This window comes from Diaporthe amygdali (assembly GCF_026229845.1).
Source record: "Diaporthe amygdali strain CAA958 chromosome Unknown NODE_55_length_279518_cov_64_759621, whole genome shotgun sequence".
Taxonomy (NCBI): domain Eukaryota; kingdom Fungi; phylum Ascomycota; class Sordariomycetes; order Diaporthales; family Diaporthaceae; genus Diaporthe; species Diaporthe amygdali.
Genome location: NW_026517075.1, coordinates 35,484 through 54,135, shown reverse-complemented (window position 1 = coordinate 54,135; position 18,652 = coordinate 35,484). Strand labels below are relative to the sequence as shown.

The 18,652-nt window shown below is 51.7% G+C and overlaps 7 protein-coding genes across 7 annotated transcripts; 2 read left to right on the top strand and 5 right to left on the bottom strand.

Annotated features, from left to right (window-relative positions):
- Window positions 1–671: 671 nt before the first annotated feature.
- Window positions 672–1,546, bottom strand: J7T55_010881 (uncharacterized protein; the record flags this gene model as incomplete). Its single annotated transcript, XM_053135442.1, has 5 exons — window positions 672–845; window positions 940–986; window positions 1,070–1,114; window positions 1,228–1,260; window positions 1,345–1,546. The coding sequence occupies 5 exons, from the start codon at window positions 1,544–1,546 to the stop codon at window positions 672–674; spliced, it is 501 nt and encodes a 166-aa protein (XP_052986841.1).
- Window positions 1,547–2,628: 1,082 nt separating this feature from the next.
- J7T55_010880 (uncharacterized protein) lies at window positions 2,629–4,727 on the bottom strand (the record flags this gene model as incomplete). The annotated part of the gene is made up of 5 exons (XM_053135441.1): window positions 2,629–2,867; window positions 2,925–3,186; window positions 3,250–4,395; window positions 4,596–4,630; window positions 4,700–4,727. 5 exons carry the CDS (start codon window positions 4,725–4,727, stop codon window positions 2,629–2,631), a joined length of 1,710 nt encoding a protein of 569 aa, XP_052986840.1.
- A 588-nt stretch (window positions 4,728–5,315) lies between these two features.
- J7T55_010879 (n-glycosylase dna lyase) lies at window positions 5,316–6,631 on the top strand (the record flags this gene model as incomplete). Its single annotated transcript, XM_053135440.1, has 2 exons — window positions 5,316–5,434; window positions 5,503–6,631. The coding sequence occupies 2 exons, from the start codon at window positions 5,316–5,318 to the stop codon at window positions 6,629–6,631; spliced, it is 1,248 nt and encodes a 415-aa protein (XP_052986839.1).
- Window positions 6,632–6,932: 301 nt separating this feature from the next.
- Window positions 6,933–8,666, bottom strand: J7T55_010878 (uncharacterized protein; the record flags this gene model as incomplete). Its single annotated transcript, XM_053135439.1, has 4 exons — window positions 6,933–7,477; window positions 7,679–8,127; window positions 8,192–8,515; window positions 8,587–8,666. 4 exons carry the CDS (start codon window positions 8,664–8,666, stop codon window positions 6,933–6,935), a joined length of 1,398 nt encoding a protein of 465 aa, XP_052986838.1.
- A 631-nt stretch (window positions 8,667–9,297) lies between these two features.
- J7T55_010877 (uncharacterized protein) lies at window positions 9,298–10,362 on the bottom strand (the record flags this gene model as incomplete). Its single annotated transcript, XM_053135438.1, has 1 exon — window positions 9,298–10,362. One exon carries the CDS (start codon window positions 10,360–10,362, stop codon window positions 9,298–9,300), a length of 1,065 nt encoding a protein of 354 aa, XP_052986837.1.
- An 828-nt stretch (window positions 10,363–11,190) lies between these two features.
- Window positions 11,191–16,313, bottom strand: J7T55_010876 (uncharacterized protein; the record flags this gene model as incomplete). Its single annotated transcript, XM_053135437.1, has 6 exons — window positions 11,191–11,489; window positions 11,593–13,319; window positions 13,892–14,065; window positions 14,364–15,089; window positions 15,430–15,976; window positions 16,058–16,313. The coding sequence occupies 6 exons, from the start codon at window positions 16,311–16,313 to the stop codon at window positions 11,191–11,193; spliced, it is 3,729 nt and encodes a 1,242-aa protein (XP_052986836.1).
- A 380-nt stretch (window positions 16,314–16,693) lies between these two features.
- On the top strand, window positions 16,694–18,417 carry J7T55_010875 (uncharacterized protein; the record flags this gene model as incomplete). Its single annotated transcript, XM_053135436.1, has 5 exons — window positions 16,694–17,056; window positions 17,160–17,412; window positions 17,518–18,081; window positions 18,195–18,250; window positions 18,361–18,417. The coding sequence occupies 5 exons, from the start codon at window positions 16,694–16,696 to the stop codon at window positions 18,415–18,417; spliced, it is 1,293 nt and encodes a 430-aa protein (XP_052986835.1).
- Window positions 18,418–18,652: the final 235 nt, after the last annotated feature.

The following is an 18,652-nucleotide window of genomic DNA, read 5'->3' as shown; positions in this document are numbered from 1 at the left end:
TCTTTTTTTCTGACCTTGGACACGTACCAACAGACATGGATGGCGATGGACTCCGGCACTCGGTGTGACCAGAGCGGTCTGCGACGGAAACAATTTGCATGTGACGGAGTACGATTGACTCTGAGTGACATCTTTAATGTGAAGACACGCTTGCGTGGAGCCTTGCGGCTTTCGCTTTGAGTTCGGGGCATTGCGATGAAAAAGTTCGGCGGCATGAAAGAGGGCGGCGTTCTAGGGTGTCATCCGTGTTCGGACTGTTGATCCTTCAAGGAATTGCAAGGCGTCGTAGGGATGGAAATTACACAAGATACCATTTTTCTCAATTGCACACATCATTCACCGCACAATGACCTCTCGTGTTTGACATGGTAAATCTCCGTCATTATGGTACTGTACGAGGTGGTAGTGCAGGCGTGTTAGAATTGTTTTCTCGTCTACCCTCTACCAAAGGGAGGCGTGAGATGGTATAACCTCCCAAACCGAGCTCTTGTCGATCGGATTGACCCGTCGGTTTCGGTTCCCGTCCTTCCCAAACTCCATACCAGACCGTAATCATCGCAAGAGGTTGAAGAATAAACCAGCCAATAATGCACTTTTCCCCCGGGCTTCCCTCCACGACCAGACTCCATTCATCATCGACGCATGACAGCGACAGCAGTAGCAGATACCGCTTAGGCGACGAGAGTGGAGGCGGTGGCGGCCTCGTAGCGCCAGGTGGGGGGCAGGACACCGACGGTCTTGTAGTAACGGGCCAGACGGTGGATACGGGACTCGATCAGAATCAGGCGGAACTTGGAGTCCTTGTCCTTGCGGTTGCGCTCGAGGTGCTTGCGGACAGCGACGGCCTGGAGAGAACACGATGATTATTAGCATACACGCGTGGGGTCGGGGGTGCTGAAAGACTAAGATGGTACAGGGAGGGAATTGTTCTTGACGCACCTTCTTGATCAACATGTAGAGGTCCTCAGGGATATTAGGGGCGAGGCCTATTTGTAGATCACTCCGTCAGCACATGACTGAACAGAGGCATATGTTTGTTTGTTGCGCATATTTCAGCCGCCCGGCTCACGTCCTGAAGTCGTGCCGTGGGCACCGAGTTTCAGGCGTGTCTGCGCTGCAGAGGGCATGGCATCGCAGTGCAAAGGATTTGTTGTTCGCTCGATCGTTCAATCGCTCGTTGGATGGATCGCGTTCATAATGGGGTTTCTCAGACTGGGTGATCCGTACCGCTGGACTTGAGGATTCGCAGAATCTTGTTACCTGGTTGCGCACACGAAAGTCAGCTTCCATCAATCATGCCTGCACCTTCGCATTCCCAATGCCTGGCAGATAAGCACAACATACCAGTGACGACCTTGACCTGGGCAACTCCGTGGGAGTCACGCAGGATGACACCGATCTGGGATGGGGTGGCACCCTTCTTGGCCAGCTTGCAGATCTGGTCGACGACCTGGTCGGGGGTGGTCTTGAGCCACGAGGGAGCGCTGCGGCTGTAGGGGACGGCGGAAGCCGAAATTCCCTTTCCGTTGGAGTGAAGACGACCCATTTTGATTGAAGATTGGGGGTGTTTGACGGTGCGAGGAGGAGAGGGACTGGTGTCGTCGTGGTCGTCGTCAAAAAGGACTTGTCGTGCTGGTTAAGAATTAGCTGCGGCGATTGCTGAGCGGGACGGCAAATTTTGGCCACGTTGGATGTTTGCGTGGGCCTGGACGCAGAAGTGGGTCCGCGGCGAAATGGTCGGACCGTGGACTGGGAAGCCGATGTTGGATCGGCGAAGAGCTTGCAACCTTGATCGGGTGGGTCCACCTGGTAGCTTCATCTGCAAACCTTTCGAGCAAAGCTCAAGATTCTTTCATTCCTCAACGCAACACACTTGTTGACAACAGCCAACAACCTCTCAATCAAAATAATCCAGCTGGTAAGTTACAGGCAAACATCTCTTTCCTCGCGTCGTGCTCACCTGATGATCAACAACCTATTTTTATAAATACTATTCTGGTACCTCTTATGTTAGGCTTCCTTCGGGATTCCGATGAATGTAATGGACTTCTGACAGCACGCACATGGCCGCAATGCATCTTTTTATTGAAGCTTTCTCTTTCGATTTTGGTTGCTAATTGCGTGTTACAGACTTGTAGGAATCTTTCTGCCGTATCTGTGGTCTTCTGAACGGACTTGCTGGCCTCGGCAGCGTCACCCTGCGTCCTCAAACGTCTTTGCTCAGCTTACCTGAGTGAGCGACTCCCCTAGCATTAGCCTTAATATGAACCTGATTGATCTCGTACCTGTTTTGACCTGCGTCCTTCCATGCGGGCGCCACCTGTGATGACGTTGCCCAACAATTCCACACGCTCTTCACTACTGCTCGTTAAGATCATTTTGCATACGCTCAGTGCTGAACTACCCTCTACTGTACAAGGCCATGTTACAACAACCTCCTGTTCGGAGTCTTGCATGATAGATTGGTTTGACCAGCTGCTGTCCCGGTTGCTTTCCCCCGACCGTCTCGTTAAATCTGGAATGTTTATTGTAACTTCCTTTGATACTGCACGGTGCCCTTTTCACTTGTTTGCTGCTACTCAACCTGCCAATTATTGTGGCGCCCTAACCTGCCCATCTTTTGCTAGTTTACCAAGCACCCACTTCAAAGTTCTCCTCGGGGAAGTAAGTCGTGACCACGGTCCGGTCTGCGAACTTCCTTCCGGCCAGGGCCTTCAGCGCCTTCGTGGCCGACTCCGGGGTGTCATACTTGACAAAAATCTTGCCCACACCAGCGGACTGTCGGCTGCCACCAACAGGTCGGGGAACCTTGATCTCCACTATCTGTCCATACTTGGAACATTCGTCCCGAACATCGTCGCAGATCTCTGTAAATGTGTCAGCATATCTGCCGTCTTTCGTGGATGCGCCAAGGCTGAGCATACCTTCATAATCATCGTTGTCCATCAGCTCCTCTGGAGTTACCATGTTCAGCAGCTGCAGGATGCGCGTGACCTCCGAATCGGTGGATGTGGTGCCGGCAAGCATAGACATGGCGTTCACGCCCATCTCCACACCCGCAACCTGCGTGATTCCTATGCTAGCCTTGCGGACCTTGAGGTGGTTCTCTCCTAGCTCCATGTTGTCGAGAGCCTTAATCGCGACTTCAGTGGCGGCCGGGTCGAGATATTCGCAGAAAGAAATGCCCTGTGAAATGATTGATTAGCCAAACATGGGTTTGCAGAGATTCAATGTGAGATAAAAGCTTACTCGTGACTCCTCTGTGCTACGATCCTGGACCAAAACGAATGCCTTGAGCTCACCAAAGCTGCTCAGCAACTCCAGGACCTGCTCAGTTGTCAGGTATGGCGGGACGTTGGTCACGCTGATCTTGTTCGGCGTGTCGATCACGACGTTAGAGACACGGCCGGGCTCGTAGTTGGGGTCATCGACAACAGCTGGAACGATATAGTCCTTGGGCCGTCGGATCTGCAGACCGGATGCCGTGCCATTGGCCGCGCCGTTGGCATCGTCTGCCTCCATCGACTGACCGTCCCAAGCCAGAGCAACGGTGGCGTCGTCGGGAGTCTTGAACTCGACCAGGGCAAAAGAACGGTCGGCGGATAGTTGGACGAGTGCGCAGGGGTCGGTAGATTCGATAACGTTCAGCCCATTCAGCTGCAGGTTGAAGTAGCTCAGGATGCTGTCTTCGGTCGCGGAGGGAGGGAGGTTCGAGACGACAAGGCGCTTGGCCTGCCGCGAGTTGGTAGGCTTGAGGGTCGCGCTGCTGACAGAGTTTCCGGGCTGGTTCATAAACGCCTGGAGCTTGGTTGGGTCCATCTGCTGCTGTCTGGGAGCACCGGGCAATGGGAACATCCCGGAGAGTTTGGCCTGCTCGGCAGTCACGTTCTCGTAACCAGGAGGCTTGATGTCCCACTGCACCAAGCGCCTCTTGCGTTCCAGGACGGGAGTGATGTCGGTCAGGTCGGGAGTAGGCTCTCTCTTCTTAGGTGGCGGCGAATCACTGCGGCGCCGCTGGTCCCTGAATTCGTCCTGGTCCCTATCCCTGTCCCTATCTCTGTCCCGTCCACCACCTCCACCACGGCCTCCGCCTCCACCGCGGCGCCTGTCGTCAAAGAGGTCACGATCGCGACGCGGGGGTCTGTCGTCGTCCCTGCGGCCGCCGCCCTCACGTCGTGGTGGTCTCTCGCGGTCCCAGTCTCGGTCTCCACGGCGGTCTCGCCCCCCATATCTGTCCTCGCGTTCTCTATCGCGGTGGTTTCGGCTGGATGAGTAGGTGTCTACCTCGCCGCCTACATCGCGCCGACGGGAGCTATCGTAGGGCGATCGAGAACGGCGGCGGCGGTCGCGATCATGGCCACGGTCTCGTCGATCATCACGGTCGCGGCGGGACGACTGCATGGAGCGAAGTGTCAGCAATTAGACGAGCAGCAGGTAAATAGACATGCTCTCGACACCATGGTTTCTGCCAGGCACTCGTGTAGAAACAGCCATGCCTGAACTGGGTTCGGTGAGGTGCCCTCATTTTGGTTGGCACCGTGCCAAGAATTGACCAGCAGGACGAGATGCAGAAGAGACGAATAGATAGCACTTACACCGTAGTCCCTGGATGAGCCATGGCGGCCTCCATCTTTTCGATCCATGGTTAGCAACAGTTGGCCCGCGATCAAGTTGGAATGGAGACGGGAGCGGAACCTACCGCGCGATGAGTATGTGTCGCCGCTCATGATTGACCTGGCAGAGGAGCTTACCCTCAAGATGCGACAGGAAATGGAGTCGTTGTGCGATTAATGGGCGGCTTGCTGGTGGCAGCGGAGGGCTGTGGGTTGTGGTGTTGATGTCGCAAGTAGTGCAGGGCCCCAGATAAAAAGCTGATGCCAGGGAAGCAGACCACAGCAAGCAAAGCAAAGCAACGCAAGCACCACCTCCACCAGCAGCAGCAGCAGCAGCTTGGGCCCTCCCGCTCGAAAATCCAGCGCGAGGCTGGACTTGGGCAGGTGGTGCTAGGCCAAGCTAGGCCTAACGCCCTGAGGGGACCCCTGTACCCTTGTAGCTTTGGCCAGAGACCCCTGCGACTCGACCTTCCAATGTTGGACTCGGCTCAGCTCCCCCTGTGTGCCCGTTGTGCGCACCAGTGGCAAAGACCCTGAACGCCAGAAAGCTCACCGGCCCCTTTTCATCACGGGCAAGACTGGCCTTCACCTTGGCCATTTTCATGCCCACTTCCAGGCCCACCGTCTTCTCTTTTTGGACGGCAATTCCCCAAATCTAAGTCATCCCTCAAGAACGGCTTCTATCTCACCCACAACTCGGCTATGGGTGCCCTCAAGACGCCCGAATGGCGCAAGCTGCCGTTGAGCCTCACCGAGCTCTGCATCGACACCACGCTGCGTTGTGGGCAGTCTTTCAGATGGCGCAAGCTCAACGATGAATGGTCTGTTGGCACTACTCCGTTCTTTTTACTTGTTGCTGCTTTAACAATCAGACTGACACCACTTATAGGCATTGTACACATCACGGCAGGATTGTGTCCCTGAGGCAGGACGCAGACCATCTGCATTACCGTGCCACCTGGCCAAAGACTGCCCCTGTTCCCTTAACACCTCCAGCTTCATCCACAGGTGTGAGCACGCCGGAAGAGCAGCCAGCCGATGATACAGAAGCCCTGCTGAAGAACTACTTCAACCTGCATCATGACCTGGCTTTGCTGTACAAGCAATGGGCAGACGCGGACCCAAACTTTCGGAAACGCGCACCCAAGTTCACGGGTGTCCGCATGCTGAACCAGGATGCATGGGAGGCCCTCATCGGATTCATATGCAGCAGCAACAACAACATCTCGAGGATATCGCAGATGGTCCACAAGCTCTGCCTCCACTACGGGCCCTACATCGGGACCGTTGGCGAGGAGGTCTTCCACGATTTTCCCACCCCAGCCGCGCTCACAGCTCCAGGGGTCGAGGCTCACCTCCGTGAACTAGGATTTGGATACAGGGCTCGCTATATAGCCCAGACGGCCCAGAATATCTCCAAGGAAAGACCGGAAGGATGGCTACTGAGCCTGCGAAACCCGGCCAGCATTGCTTGGGGCGCAACACCGGGGAAGACGTGGACGGATGACGAAGCACCGACATACAAACGAGCTCACGAGCAGCTGCTCCAGCTCACCGGCGTTGGACCCAAGGTCGCCGACTGTGTCTGCCTCATGGGCCTGGGCTGGGGCGAGGCTGTCCCCGTAGACACCCATGTCTGGCAGATCGCAATGCGCGATTACAAGTTTGGAGGAAAGAGCAAAAATAAGACGCTCACGAAGGCCCTGTACGATGCTGTCGGGGACCATTTCAGGGACCTCTGGGGCAGCCAAGCCGGTTGGGCCCACTCAGTGCTGTTCACGGCTGACCTGAGGACCTTCTCGGACCGGCTGGTTGAGAAGGCCCCAGAGGAAGACAGCACCGCTGATATGGCGGTCAAAGTAGAGACGAAGGATGATGTCGCCTTCGTCACTCCCATCACTACGCCATCAAGGAAGCGGAAGAGCGTAGTAGTAGCTGAGACTGTGAAGGTGGAAGCAGAGGACAAAGCTACGTTACAACCAGCCGGGACGAGGAGGAGCAAGAGGAGGAGAGCATGATAACAGATTCCAGTACATCAGCCATCATCACTCCACCATCCAAGTGATGTATTGCTATGTAACCCAAAGTGAAGCATGGTTACGTCGCGCACAGGGAATCTGCATGTCTGGTAACAAGTGAAGATATATAGGTTATCAGCCAAAATATATTCGCAGCACGCCATCACGGATGAACAAAAGCAAAAAGATCAAGCCCGCGAAGAAGCCCATTAGTATTTCTGCTTACGCCTCGAGCTGGCTTTGTCGTACCATAATTACACTTTAAGAAGAATTACTGCTTCGACTTGTTTTACTTTGTTCTTCAATAGCTCCTTGTAAAAGTCACAATGGTCCGCATGCATCCTGAAGAGCTATAGGTCGCCCAAAGATGCACGTTCTCGACCGTCATGTCCCATCCACCTATCGGCCCATCGAACTCGCCTTCCATGGTCTCATTATAATATCGTTCGATACTGACTTGCCGCAGGTTTGGCATATGCCCATGCTCGAGCAGCTCCGTCACCCCCTGGTTAACGTATTCACAACGCCGCTTGTAATATTCCTGACCGCAGTGTCTGTCGTCCCAGTGCAGGTGCAGTGTCTCAAGGGAGGGCGGCAAGACGTCAACCAGCTTGGAGACCTGCTCCGATGGCTCGACACGAGTATTTACGAGGTCGGTGTAGATGACCTTGAGATGCCTGAGCGATCTCATCTCTCGGAGAGACCCGAGGTGACCCTCGCAGATGCCGTCGGACTCAAAATTGGTGGTGTGCAGGCTGAACTCGACTAAGTCTTGGCCCAGCTCCCTTAGGATGGAGCCAAATTCGTTCAGGTAAACCTCCCACTCGATCTCATCCGTGTCATACACTGCAGGATTCCGAATCAGCTACCCAAACACTGGCGAAGGAGCGATATTCAAGATCGTGGACAGAAAGCCTCTATTTATTCCTTGCCTGTCTCAAAAGCTGCCTCCTGATGAAGAGCTTGAAGGCAAGCAATGATCACAGACTCTGGATGAAGCAGGCTCTGGTTCCAGAAAAGGGTAAACTATAACGGGATTCTACTTACTGTATCTGCGACAGTCGGCGAGATGAATGAGCAAGGTGCGGAGGCTCGTGAAACGAGAGAATATGTGTCTGAGGCTCGAGGCTTCGATCAAGTTTTCCTTCAACTCAAGCAACTGGACACTGCAGGGCTCATCAGGCCATTTCAGCAGCCTGAGACTCTTTTGAAGCCAGTCGATACCAAGCAGGCGTAGAACTTTTAGATTGGGGTGCAGAAGCGCAGCCTCGATGGAGTGGATGTAGGTACTATTATCTGTGCAGTCACCAGTTCGCAGGCGCAGTTCTTCCAAGTCTGGGAGGCCGTAGTTCGCAAAAGATGCTCCCGCCATTTCATGTGCGCTGAGATTAACTGCATCATCCTTGCGTGTTTCCTCATCGATTCTATCTTCCTCCGTGTCCGAATCTCCCTTCTCAGTGTCCTGCATGAGTTGTTCGGTCATATCAGAACGCCCGCTCATCATCCAGATCAAAGATTGAGATATTCCGTGATAGCTGCAGTCGACCCAGCCGAACGTACGGCGTCAAGGCAAGTATGAAGACAGCAACGCCGACATATCTGGAACTGTAATAATTGTATCTGGCGTCTTCCTCAAGCCTGGTCTCGATGTGCTTTCGCAATGTAGTAGGTAGCTCGAGGGATTTCAATAGTTTTTGTATCATCAGACCAAAGACGAAAGTGGGCGGCAAGTCGGCATCATCGAGAGTAATTGTGCGAGTGTGTAGCCCGAGGTTGGGACCGGCCGCCAGCGTTGCGGGTAAGATGTTCATGTCGCGTCGTTTCGCTATCGCCTCCTTCGAGAAGGAGAGTTTGGTATATAAGAGGCAGTGCCACACGGTAGAACTGTTTAGATACGAGGGCGATGGAAGTGAGTGTTTCCAGGGGCGAGCGGTCGACCTGGGCTCCGCACTTACAACCACCACTTGTCTTCGACGAGGACGCATTGATGATGGGAGAAGATCTGGTGCCAGATCTCGTCCGGAACCGGTCTCATTTTTGTGAATTCGCGAACAAACTACAAGAAGTTCAGGACTGAACGTCAGAGGGCCATGATGAACGACAAGTAAACATTACTGTTACCGTAAGATCTTGCTAGTGATCCAGGCTTAGCCGCAGGCAGCAACTTTGTAGGGTTTCCTCGCGCATTTTTGTGGACCTACGCTATCAAAGAGTGTGACCTGGTAAATATCTCAGTTAATCCTAAAAGGAGAAGAAGGCCATGCATATTCATGTTTGCAAGTCGGCTAGAGCATCAACAAGGGAGTGCCTTCTGCCAGCCATAACATAGGCCACTCGCTGGACTCGAGGCCTGCCAGCCTTAAAATTGAAACTCAGTAGCTATATGCAATTCCTGTATTGATGCACCTCTTACCCACCACGCTCTTGTCATTATGCCATCTCATTCTGGCGTCAGGTCGGTAATTCTGAGAAATGGCCTTGGGACTAAGCAGTAAAGGCAATAGCGGGCGTGGAAAAGTCACGCACTTTGGAGTCCTAAAGCCTGTCGTTAGTCGATTCATCAGGATCTTGAAGGTAACGTGTGCTAATAAGTGCATCTGAACCAAGGACAAGATCCATCAATGCCGCCCATGGTTTGTAATCAAGAAATTGAATGCCTAGCTGAATCAAGCAGAGCCACTGTCATTGGTGACTGAAAAGCGGTATTGGTCGCCGCGATCCAAATATACCACCCTGTCCTTCAGCCCAGCCTGAATGACCTCCTTCTTAAAGTCCTCCAATGGTGACAAGAACACATCATAGTCATCGTAGTGGATCGGAATCGTCACGTCCGGATCCATGAGCCTCATCAGCTTCACGCCCTGCTTCGCATCCATCGTCACCATTACCACCGGTGCCTTTGGGCCGGGTATTGTGGTGCCGCCCAGGTGCACTAGCATCAGGTCGATATTCTCACCCTTGAGCCACTCAGGGATGTCTTTCAGGAGGTCCTCGATGTACAACGTGTCTCCCGAGATGTAGATCCGGAAACCCGTATTAACATCTCTCGGCTGAGGCTCGCTGTCCTTAGAATGGCCCAGCTCTAGCAGCCAGCCATTGGTCGGTGGCACTGCACCCAGGAGCTCATTTGCGACCGTCAGCGGGCCAAGAGGGACGTGTTTCCCCGGCATGCCCGTGACTTTGAACACGGGTCTCGACTCGGCGCCCGATCCACTGACCTCCAACATCGCACTCTCGAAATGGTCAAGACTGGTCACAGCCCGGAACGGCCCGCCCTCGATCCCATCATCCGTAAGGCATCCTTCGGCATGCGGCGTGGTGAGGATCGGCACATCTCGCCCCAAGGCCCTCTCGACCTTCTTGTCGAAGTGGTCCTGGTGAAAGTGCGACAGAAGGATGCAGTCCAGCCCGGGGAGCTGCTCGAGGTCCACTGCCGGGTTGGTCTGCCGCTGCGCCGTGACGCCCGGGCCCAGGTGCACATGGTCGCCCGCGTGCAGGAAGTTGGGATCTGTCAGGATGCGCACGCCTGCCCATTCTATCACCGTCGTTGCTGTGCCGATGAAGTAGATGCTGCCGTCTTCATTGCCCGCGGACCCGCTAGGGTGGACTCGTGTTTCTTTTACGGGTAGTCTTGGAGGCTTCTCGGTTTCAGCCGGAGTTGGGGCATGCCGGAGGAGTGGCTTTCGGTTTGAAGGGTTGATTGGAATGTGCAATAGAGACTTGGAGTCCATGGTGGTTGCAAATGGACACGTGGATCTTGATTCTATCTTGGATTGCTCTGCTTTATTCTATACCATGATTCGTTACATCCTCTATTAATATGTTTGAAAAAGAATGATCATGTGTCGATGAGTCTTGGCCTTAGTTCAACCTGCGTGCCTACGGTCAGCTTCTTTTTGTTGTTGAACTGGTGTCACATCGCCCATCCCGGATCCAGCCGAGCACCTGACAGTCAGCCATGACGAACCTACATCATCATCCAGGGATCACTTTTCGTCACCTTGGCCTATCCAGCCAATAGACCATAGAAGCAGGAAGCATAATTCAACGATGAGGAATCGATTGCAAAATTAGTAATGGCAGGCCAAACTACCGTAATGCGCTTCCCAAGAAATGGTTCCATGCATTTTAAAAATTGCCACCGATCAACGTAGTCTAACAATATGATTTTCTCGGCATTTTTGGGTGGAGACATATAGTCTTTAGAGTAAGAAATGTCGGAAAGAGTGGCAAACCCAGTTACACCTGCTGTATGAACTTCAAGTGTTGGGAGGCTCAGGGCTTTGGATCTTTTGTTGTGTTGCGGATGATAAGATGCTTTGATTTATCCAGCCCAAAGTCGACGTCCAATTCTCTCTCTATCGATCTGAATCTCTATGTGGTCGCGCGTGTGAGAAGTAATAAAAGAAAAGAAAGAAAGAAGTCTGGAACGCAGGTGGAAAATAGAAATAGAAAGAGAAAGTGAAAGAGAAAAAATCAGAAAGGTCTAAATCTAGTCTTGTGTAATTCCCACTCTAATTTCGCATCGCCATGTCTGACCCGGTCATACCGAATGTCCATCACTCAATGACCACGCCACCTCCTGTCAGAAGTGGCTTCGCAATATTGAGACCTCCCAGGCCGAACGGCCCAACATTGCCCAGAATTGGCAGGATAGCCTCCCCGCCAACACTGAAGTTCCTCACTGTGAAGCCCGTAATGGAGACCAGATTTCCGTCTTCGTCCTCCCACAACGGCAGCTCACTCCTGTAGATGCTATTGCTCCTGTCACTAAACGTCTCCAAACTAACGTTCTCGATAGTGACGTTCTCGTAGTGCGCAAGCGGCACAATGCGCATCAGGTTGCCCCCAATCCCCTCTGTTATGCGTCAACGATCTGCTACAGAGCCCGAAGCGATGCATTTGAAAAATTCTGATAAAAGACGGATGGGACATCGTAAGGGGAAGATTCTTATACTGACCCGTTCTGATATTGCCAAAGAACACATCTTGCACGGTGTTGTTCAAGTTCGCTGTGCTGGTGTCGTCCTCGGAGTACCCGTAGACCTGGTTGGCACCGATGATGCTCGGGTGGCTCGCGTTGCTGGAATATTTCATGTGGATGACATCCACGCCATCGACCGTGATATTGCTCAGGTTCCGGCTCTGCCACCCAAATTGGATCACTGGTGCGGTCTTGCCCTTCCACACGACCACGTCGCGCACCGTGATGTTCGAGCCGTATGTCTTGATCGTGTCGTCGCCGGAGTGATAGAAGGTGTCCCGCACGCTAGACCCCGAATGTAGAGTCGTGCCGTCTGTCTGGCCAAAAAAAGCGCCAACCTGCTTGTAGTCCGACTGGTCGATGGAAATTGTGTTCAAGTCGCCTGTGAAGTCGATGCTGTTGAAGGGCGGCGCGTTGGTCGTCAGGCCGGCGAGGACGAAGGTCTGCTGTTGGTCTGGGGTACTGTATCCACTCCACATGCGCAGGCTGTCTGCGTTGGACTGTATGTTTTGATAACCTTGGGCTGTGTTGGCTTGGTACACGTATTGCTCCCCTGATAGGACGCCGTGTCCTGTCGCTTTGATTGTGGTAGCATTTGTTGTGAACTCGATCGCACCTTTCACAAAGGCACCGGGCGCGAGATAGACCCATTCCACAGACTCCGAAAGGACAGCATGGTCCGTTGCAGTCATCCAGTATGTTCCTGGAGCGAAATACACGTTCGTATTATCGACGTCGCTTAGGTCCGGGACTCGGCCTGGCTGCACGACGTAAGTGTCTGGGGAAGACTGGTCTGGAACGAGGTCCGCTTGGGGAAAGGGGCTCGCGAAGATGAGGAGAGCGTCATGAGGCTCAACACCCATGACTGGCATATCATCAGTGAGCTCTGAAACGTAATTAGGTCCGTCAGGGTGCCAGTTCTGTACGAAGTCGCAGACTGTTGAGTCGCAGTTGTCACGATAGCTGTAGAGATTGTCCTGGAATTCGACAGAGAATCTGTACCCTTGGCTTCGGTAGGGAACGAGCACATACACATTACCGTCGGCATCATATTTGATCTTGAAGTCAATGGTCGAAGGCCGGATCACAACATTACTCGCATTGCTTGGGATATTGTTGCGTCGACTAATCTTCACCCAAGCATCTGTACTGTAAAGGAACTGGGTCCAGGCCATAGTAATCCAGATATCAGCTTCTATCGTGATTGCATCGTACGCATCGGTTTCCGAGTCTGGATCACCTGGCGTGATAATGTTTCCTTGCCCATTGCGAGGAATAGACTCATAGACGAAGGAATTGTAGCTAATGATGTCAACCGAAACTCTTGCGCTCTCGAAGGGGATTACATACCATTCCTCTGCGGGATCTGCATTCGATTTTACCCAAGCTGAGTAAACATGAGATTGTCGGACATTTTGCTCCTGAACAGCAGTCTCGTAGTTGATCTCGCCGTTCTTATGCCACCAAGTTCGTAATCTCGAGTCTGACACAGTGGCGTTCTCGGCGCTGGTAGCATCGCTGCTAACCAATATTGGTACTAGAGCCAGCAAGAAGACTGAAGGGTCCAGGAAAGAACGCCTCATCTTCGTTCCGTGATTGAGCTGCCCCGTAGCAAATCCAGAGTGAGGAAAAGCGTTGGGACGGTTATCAATATCTATGCTCCTGCTATCAGAGATCTGAACTAGTGCGAGTTGGAATGCGACGCTGTAGGCTGACATTAGTGCGAACATTATTGCAAGTGAACGTACCGCGGCCACCAATCTGCAATCGTAGAAGAATTTGTACTGCATTCGGGCCGGCTGGCCCAGGGTGACATTCTGCTTAATCTGAAACTCCATCTCTATCGTTGGGCCAATCCCAAAAGGCCGGCCAGTAGTGACAAATGCAATACGACGGAAATGCTGTAAAATAAGACACAGAGAATGGCTCGCTTCCAACGGATTCCATGGAAAAAGTCTACCTGACCAACGAAATCTCAGTTCAACACTGCTTATTCACCTTACTAGCAAGCTTTGCTTCTGAAGATAGTCACAGTGATAAGGATTGTAATATATGGTGACATTGATAAGAATGGCGTCTTCGCCAAACATGCGATCAATTATTTGTCATTTTGACGTCTCTTTATTTGCAGAGACTCTCATACGCCCCACGTGCTTTACCCTTCAGTGTTGAAGCTTCCCGGATCCAACGACTTTTGCAATGTAGTGTCAAATACAGAATACAAGTCTGTAGAAGAGTGCTCAGTGGTCTGAACACAGCCAAAGACAAGGGCTTACCTGGTCAGCGCCGGCTTCAGCTCGAGATGGCATTCTGTTTCGGTAGTGAGGTAAGGCCACTCAAAATTGGGCTGACATTCAAGAATGTACAGCATTCCAGAATATATGTCACCCACGGAAGTGGTTAGCTTCAAATTTGCTATCGTGACGGACTTTGCCGTTCCCTGGTAGAAGCTGCGGAATCATGCTGTTGATCGAAAAAATGACCATCAAAACATTGAATCGAAAATATAGTTCGGTATGTACTCTTTCGATCCCCAGCTACCTGCTGCGCCGCCTCCGACTTACATGACGAAGCTCTTCGCTTCCATAACCCACCTAGGACCGTCTAATCTTTCTGGTTCGGTACTCTATTCTGCAGTACTGATCCCTTGCACGCCCGCACTCCAGACAGAGCGTATCATAAGTCCAGTCCAGTGCACCAAAGTGACACCAAGCGCAGAACCACTTCTTTTCTTGTATATACTGATACTGCACTTTGGTGGTCTTTCCTAGCTGATAATCGTCTCTGTCTGAGTTGATCGATAGCCGGTCGAGTGCTCTTGGCAGGTTAATCCTACTATGCTCTTCCTGGCCAATTTTTTGAACCTGTCGTAGGTCTGACTCTCCCCCACCCTCAAGAGATTGCTCATCATCCTGAGCTCTGGTTGCACATATCTCGTGATTCAAAATGTTTCTAAGGCTTCCCTCTCGCTCCCCTGGCTCGATGTCTGGCGAACGCGAAGACCGCGCCTCCTTGTCGTATATACGAGTTTGAGTCGTCCAAGAGCCTATCGGGATACCTTCGTCAAGACTTTCTCCAATTGATAGACCAGACTCACTAGATGTATCAATAGTTGCCTGCTTGGGTAAGTTTTCCGTTTTGTCAACATCCGGCTCCAACGGCTCAGTGTTGCTACCATGTTCGAGACGATCTTCCTGTCTCTTGCTGGCGTCTTTGACTTGACTATTCTCTTTCTCGATATCTTCTCCGTCAGATTCGTCCATGTCTGGAAGTACGAAGAGTGCGAGTTGCTCAAGATGGTGGCCGATGTGTGATCCATACTGATGGACAGTTTTGACCTCGAATTTCTGGCATAGCGGGCACTGTCCTTTGGCTTTTTCACCTTCAATACGACTACTCAGGAGCGAAATTTCATGCAATCTCTCGACAGGGACCTCTCCTGGGTGCTTTTTCTTGAGATGGGCCTCAAGATTCCTGTAGCCATCAAAGGTAATTGAACATCCGAAGGGACAATGCCACTGTCTCCAATGTTCCTGAGTCATATGGCGCATCCAGTCTTTTCGTCTTTGGAATTCTTGTCCTGGAGACGGGCAGGAAGTCCAGATGCATACGTAGGGTCTCAAATCTCTGAAAATGTGTTTTCTGCAGAAGCATTAAATTAGTAGTTGAGTGACTGGCTAAGAAAGGGGACAAAAAAAGATACACGTGCTTCCACTCATGTTTTGTGTCCACTTGAATGAGCGTAAAACAAAATGGGCACAAAAATGGACCGTCAGCATGCTCTTTCGGCAGAGGCGGAACGCGAATGACCGACGTGTCTAAGGTGGTTGAGCGAGCATAAGATGTTGCAGAAAGGTCGGAGGAAGGAACATCGGGAATATGGAGATCGAACAGACGCCGGGGAATAGGTGAGGTTTCAGTAGTCCCATCGCCTTCGCTTCTCCCAGCCTCGTCCCCTTCCAAGCCTTCTCGTAGCCGAAGATGGTGGTTCTGGCGATATTTGAAATAGCCACGGCGCTGGGTCAACGCCCTGCCGAGCCTATGACTTATGGACGACTCAAGCTTGGGAAACTTTTCCTGGACGTGGTTGACATCGTACCGCTCGTAGTGAGTTGTTTGCACATCAACGCGGGACTTGAACTGGTCGTGAGGGGCTGGGTTGCTGATAGTAACGGACAGCCTCAAAAGGCAGTCAATAATTTCTCCATCTTGTGTCAGGCAACGTGTGAGCTCGGTATGATAGTTAACACCGTCGCGGGCAATGTGTTCAGTGTCGCCGAGTAATTGGGCGAGTTCATCGTCAATAGGGTCGTAATACTGCTCTTCGTCGGCAGGGTGAGAGGACTCGAGAAAAGAAATAGCTCGCCGGATGTTAGCTTCTTCGGTCTCCAACTGTGGATTGCAAGGACAGGAGGAACTCTGCGCTGATGATAAAAGAATACCTTCTCTAAGGGAGCCTTGCAGATCTTCGAGCAGTGATATAACATGAGACCGAATCGCGGATGCATCCCGAAGGCGATAAGTCAAGGATCGCATCCCTGATGCGCGATGAGCGCCCATAGTGCCAGCCCACAGCTTGAATCTGGCGAAATGAGACCGTACGATATTTGCCTGCACCGGATCTGCGAGCTCAAAGAAGGGGATTAGATTTCCAAAAGCCTCAAGGCTGGACCGCACAAGTGACGGGATTTGATCCATTCTGCTCTGAGCGAAGCTCTGATAATCTCAGAGCATTAACGGGTGTTCGATCGCGGACACCGCTGCATGGATACAGAAAGTCTGAACCCCCTACTATGTTTCTGGTTGCAAAGTACAGCGTGGTCCAACACCCACTCCTGTACAACAATGTCGAATCGATTGATTGGTGCCCGCTCGGAGAGTCCATGCAGTCAGCTAGAGTTTTCAGCCAGCACTGGCACTTCCTGCTTGAAATTGCGCAGCCTGATTTGCACGGGTTGGAACATAAATGCTGCGGAGACACCGAAGACCTCGTCTTTTTTTCTATATTCTGGCGGAACCTCTGGGCGATTACGCACCTCAATTTGACCTTGTGGATCTTTGACAGCTGAACGGCAAGGATGGAGGCCGCTGGCTTGGTTCTGGGTGCCCTGCCGCTGGTGATCCAAGCTTTCCAAACATACCGAACAATACTTGCAACCATGAAGAATACCCAACATGAATTGAACTCGATGATTCGCGACTTGAAAACTGAGACATTAATCCTGCAAAACACGTGCGAGACCTTGCTAAGGGGTATTGCTTCAGACTCTGAAATTGAGGACATGATAGAAAATCCTTATGGCGATGCATGGAAGGGATATGACGACGAAGTGAGGTTGCGCATGTGGAGATCTGGGCAAGTTTTCCAGGATCGGGTTGCAGACATGATGAAAGCAACATCAGAGCTTCAGGAAAGGCTGGCCCTGGACGGCGAGGGCAAGGTTAGTCAATTCACCTCCTACCATTTTCAAGTGAATTTACAGTCTTGATAAGATGCGCATGTTTGGAAGCGTTAGTGGATCTAATAAATTTGACCTTTTGCAGGCGCGACTCACCGACCGTGCTTCCATATTGATTGAACTGAGATGCAAAACCTCCTTCACCCTCAGGAAAGACCAATATGTTAGCATTCTTGCCAGATTGCACGATGGAAACGCCGTGCTGAGCGAACTAGCGAGACAGAACAGTGACTTGGAGTCAACCAGACGGTCACGATCACAGACAAAGGCAGCCCGTCTCATTCGCAGACTGTCCGCGAGTATATTCTCTGCCCTCCAGGGATCCATGAGATGTAGCTGTGTTAGCTCGCATGATATTGGACTGGTAATAGCTCCGAGAAAACCTGTGATGCTCCCCCTTGATGAGGAAGAACAGGCAGCGAGAGCACTCCATTTTGACATAGTGCTCGGCACTCAGGGGAAAAGCTCTCAGAGATGGGACAATATGCGCGTCAGGCTGGCAGAGAAGGAAGTCAGTCCACAGGTTTTGACGATCCCACCAGCACAGCCCCAGCCGCCGAAGAGAAAACTCAGATGGGCTTCCTCCTTGTCCGTCCGACCAACAAAAATTGACCCTAGCTCTTCGTCATCAAAAGCACCACTCAATTCCTCAACAACTCCCGTGACTCACGCTGCCCTACCCCGAGCTCACATTACCGACCTGTGCCAGATACTGCGGAAAGGAAAATGCCTGTCTTCACAATGCTACGGCTTCATCAATGGCAAGTCAAACCAATTTGACCTGTATCATCAAGATGGCCCATTGTCGTGCTGTAGCACCATCACCCTGAGGCAAATCTTGGAAGGCAAAGACAAGAACATCAACAACCTTGGGTATCCGGAAAGATTGAAGCTCGCCTTGACACTTTCTTTCAGTGTCCTCCATTTGTACAACACACCTTGGCTATCGAAGATTGTTACACTTGACGACATCGTTTTCTTCCGTGGGGAAGACACCTTGGGATATTGTACATATGATTTGAATCGCCCATTTTTGGCGAAACAAGTACCTGGGGCATCTGAGAATTCACGAATAGGTTCACTGGCGTCGGAATCTTCCCATTTGACAATACCACAACAGCCGATTCCAGCGATGACGAACAGACTTATAGATTCCACGCTCCTGTCACTTGGATTGTTACTCATACAAATCATGGTTGGTAATTATTTTGAGCAACTACGCATAGAAGAAGGAATGGCCTTGGACTGCATACTTGAAAAGCAGACACTGGCGTTCAACATGGCAGGGCAGGTCCTTCAAAATGGCGGCATTAACTATTCAGGAGCCGTTCGGTGGTGCTTAGAGAACTTTTTTTTCTATTGCGAATCTGGACAACGATGATTTAGCAGGGGAGTTTTATAACTCTGTCATCTCAAGACTCGAGGTCGATATGAAGCTCCAAAACATGAAGGCGATTCCCTGATCTAGGCCAGAAAATAATTAAATTGCAGGTCGAAAAGATAGAGATGCAGTTGGACTTGACTGCTGACTTCAGGATCATTGTGTTTCAATCTATCTCTAAATCGGTGAATGCAATT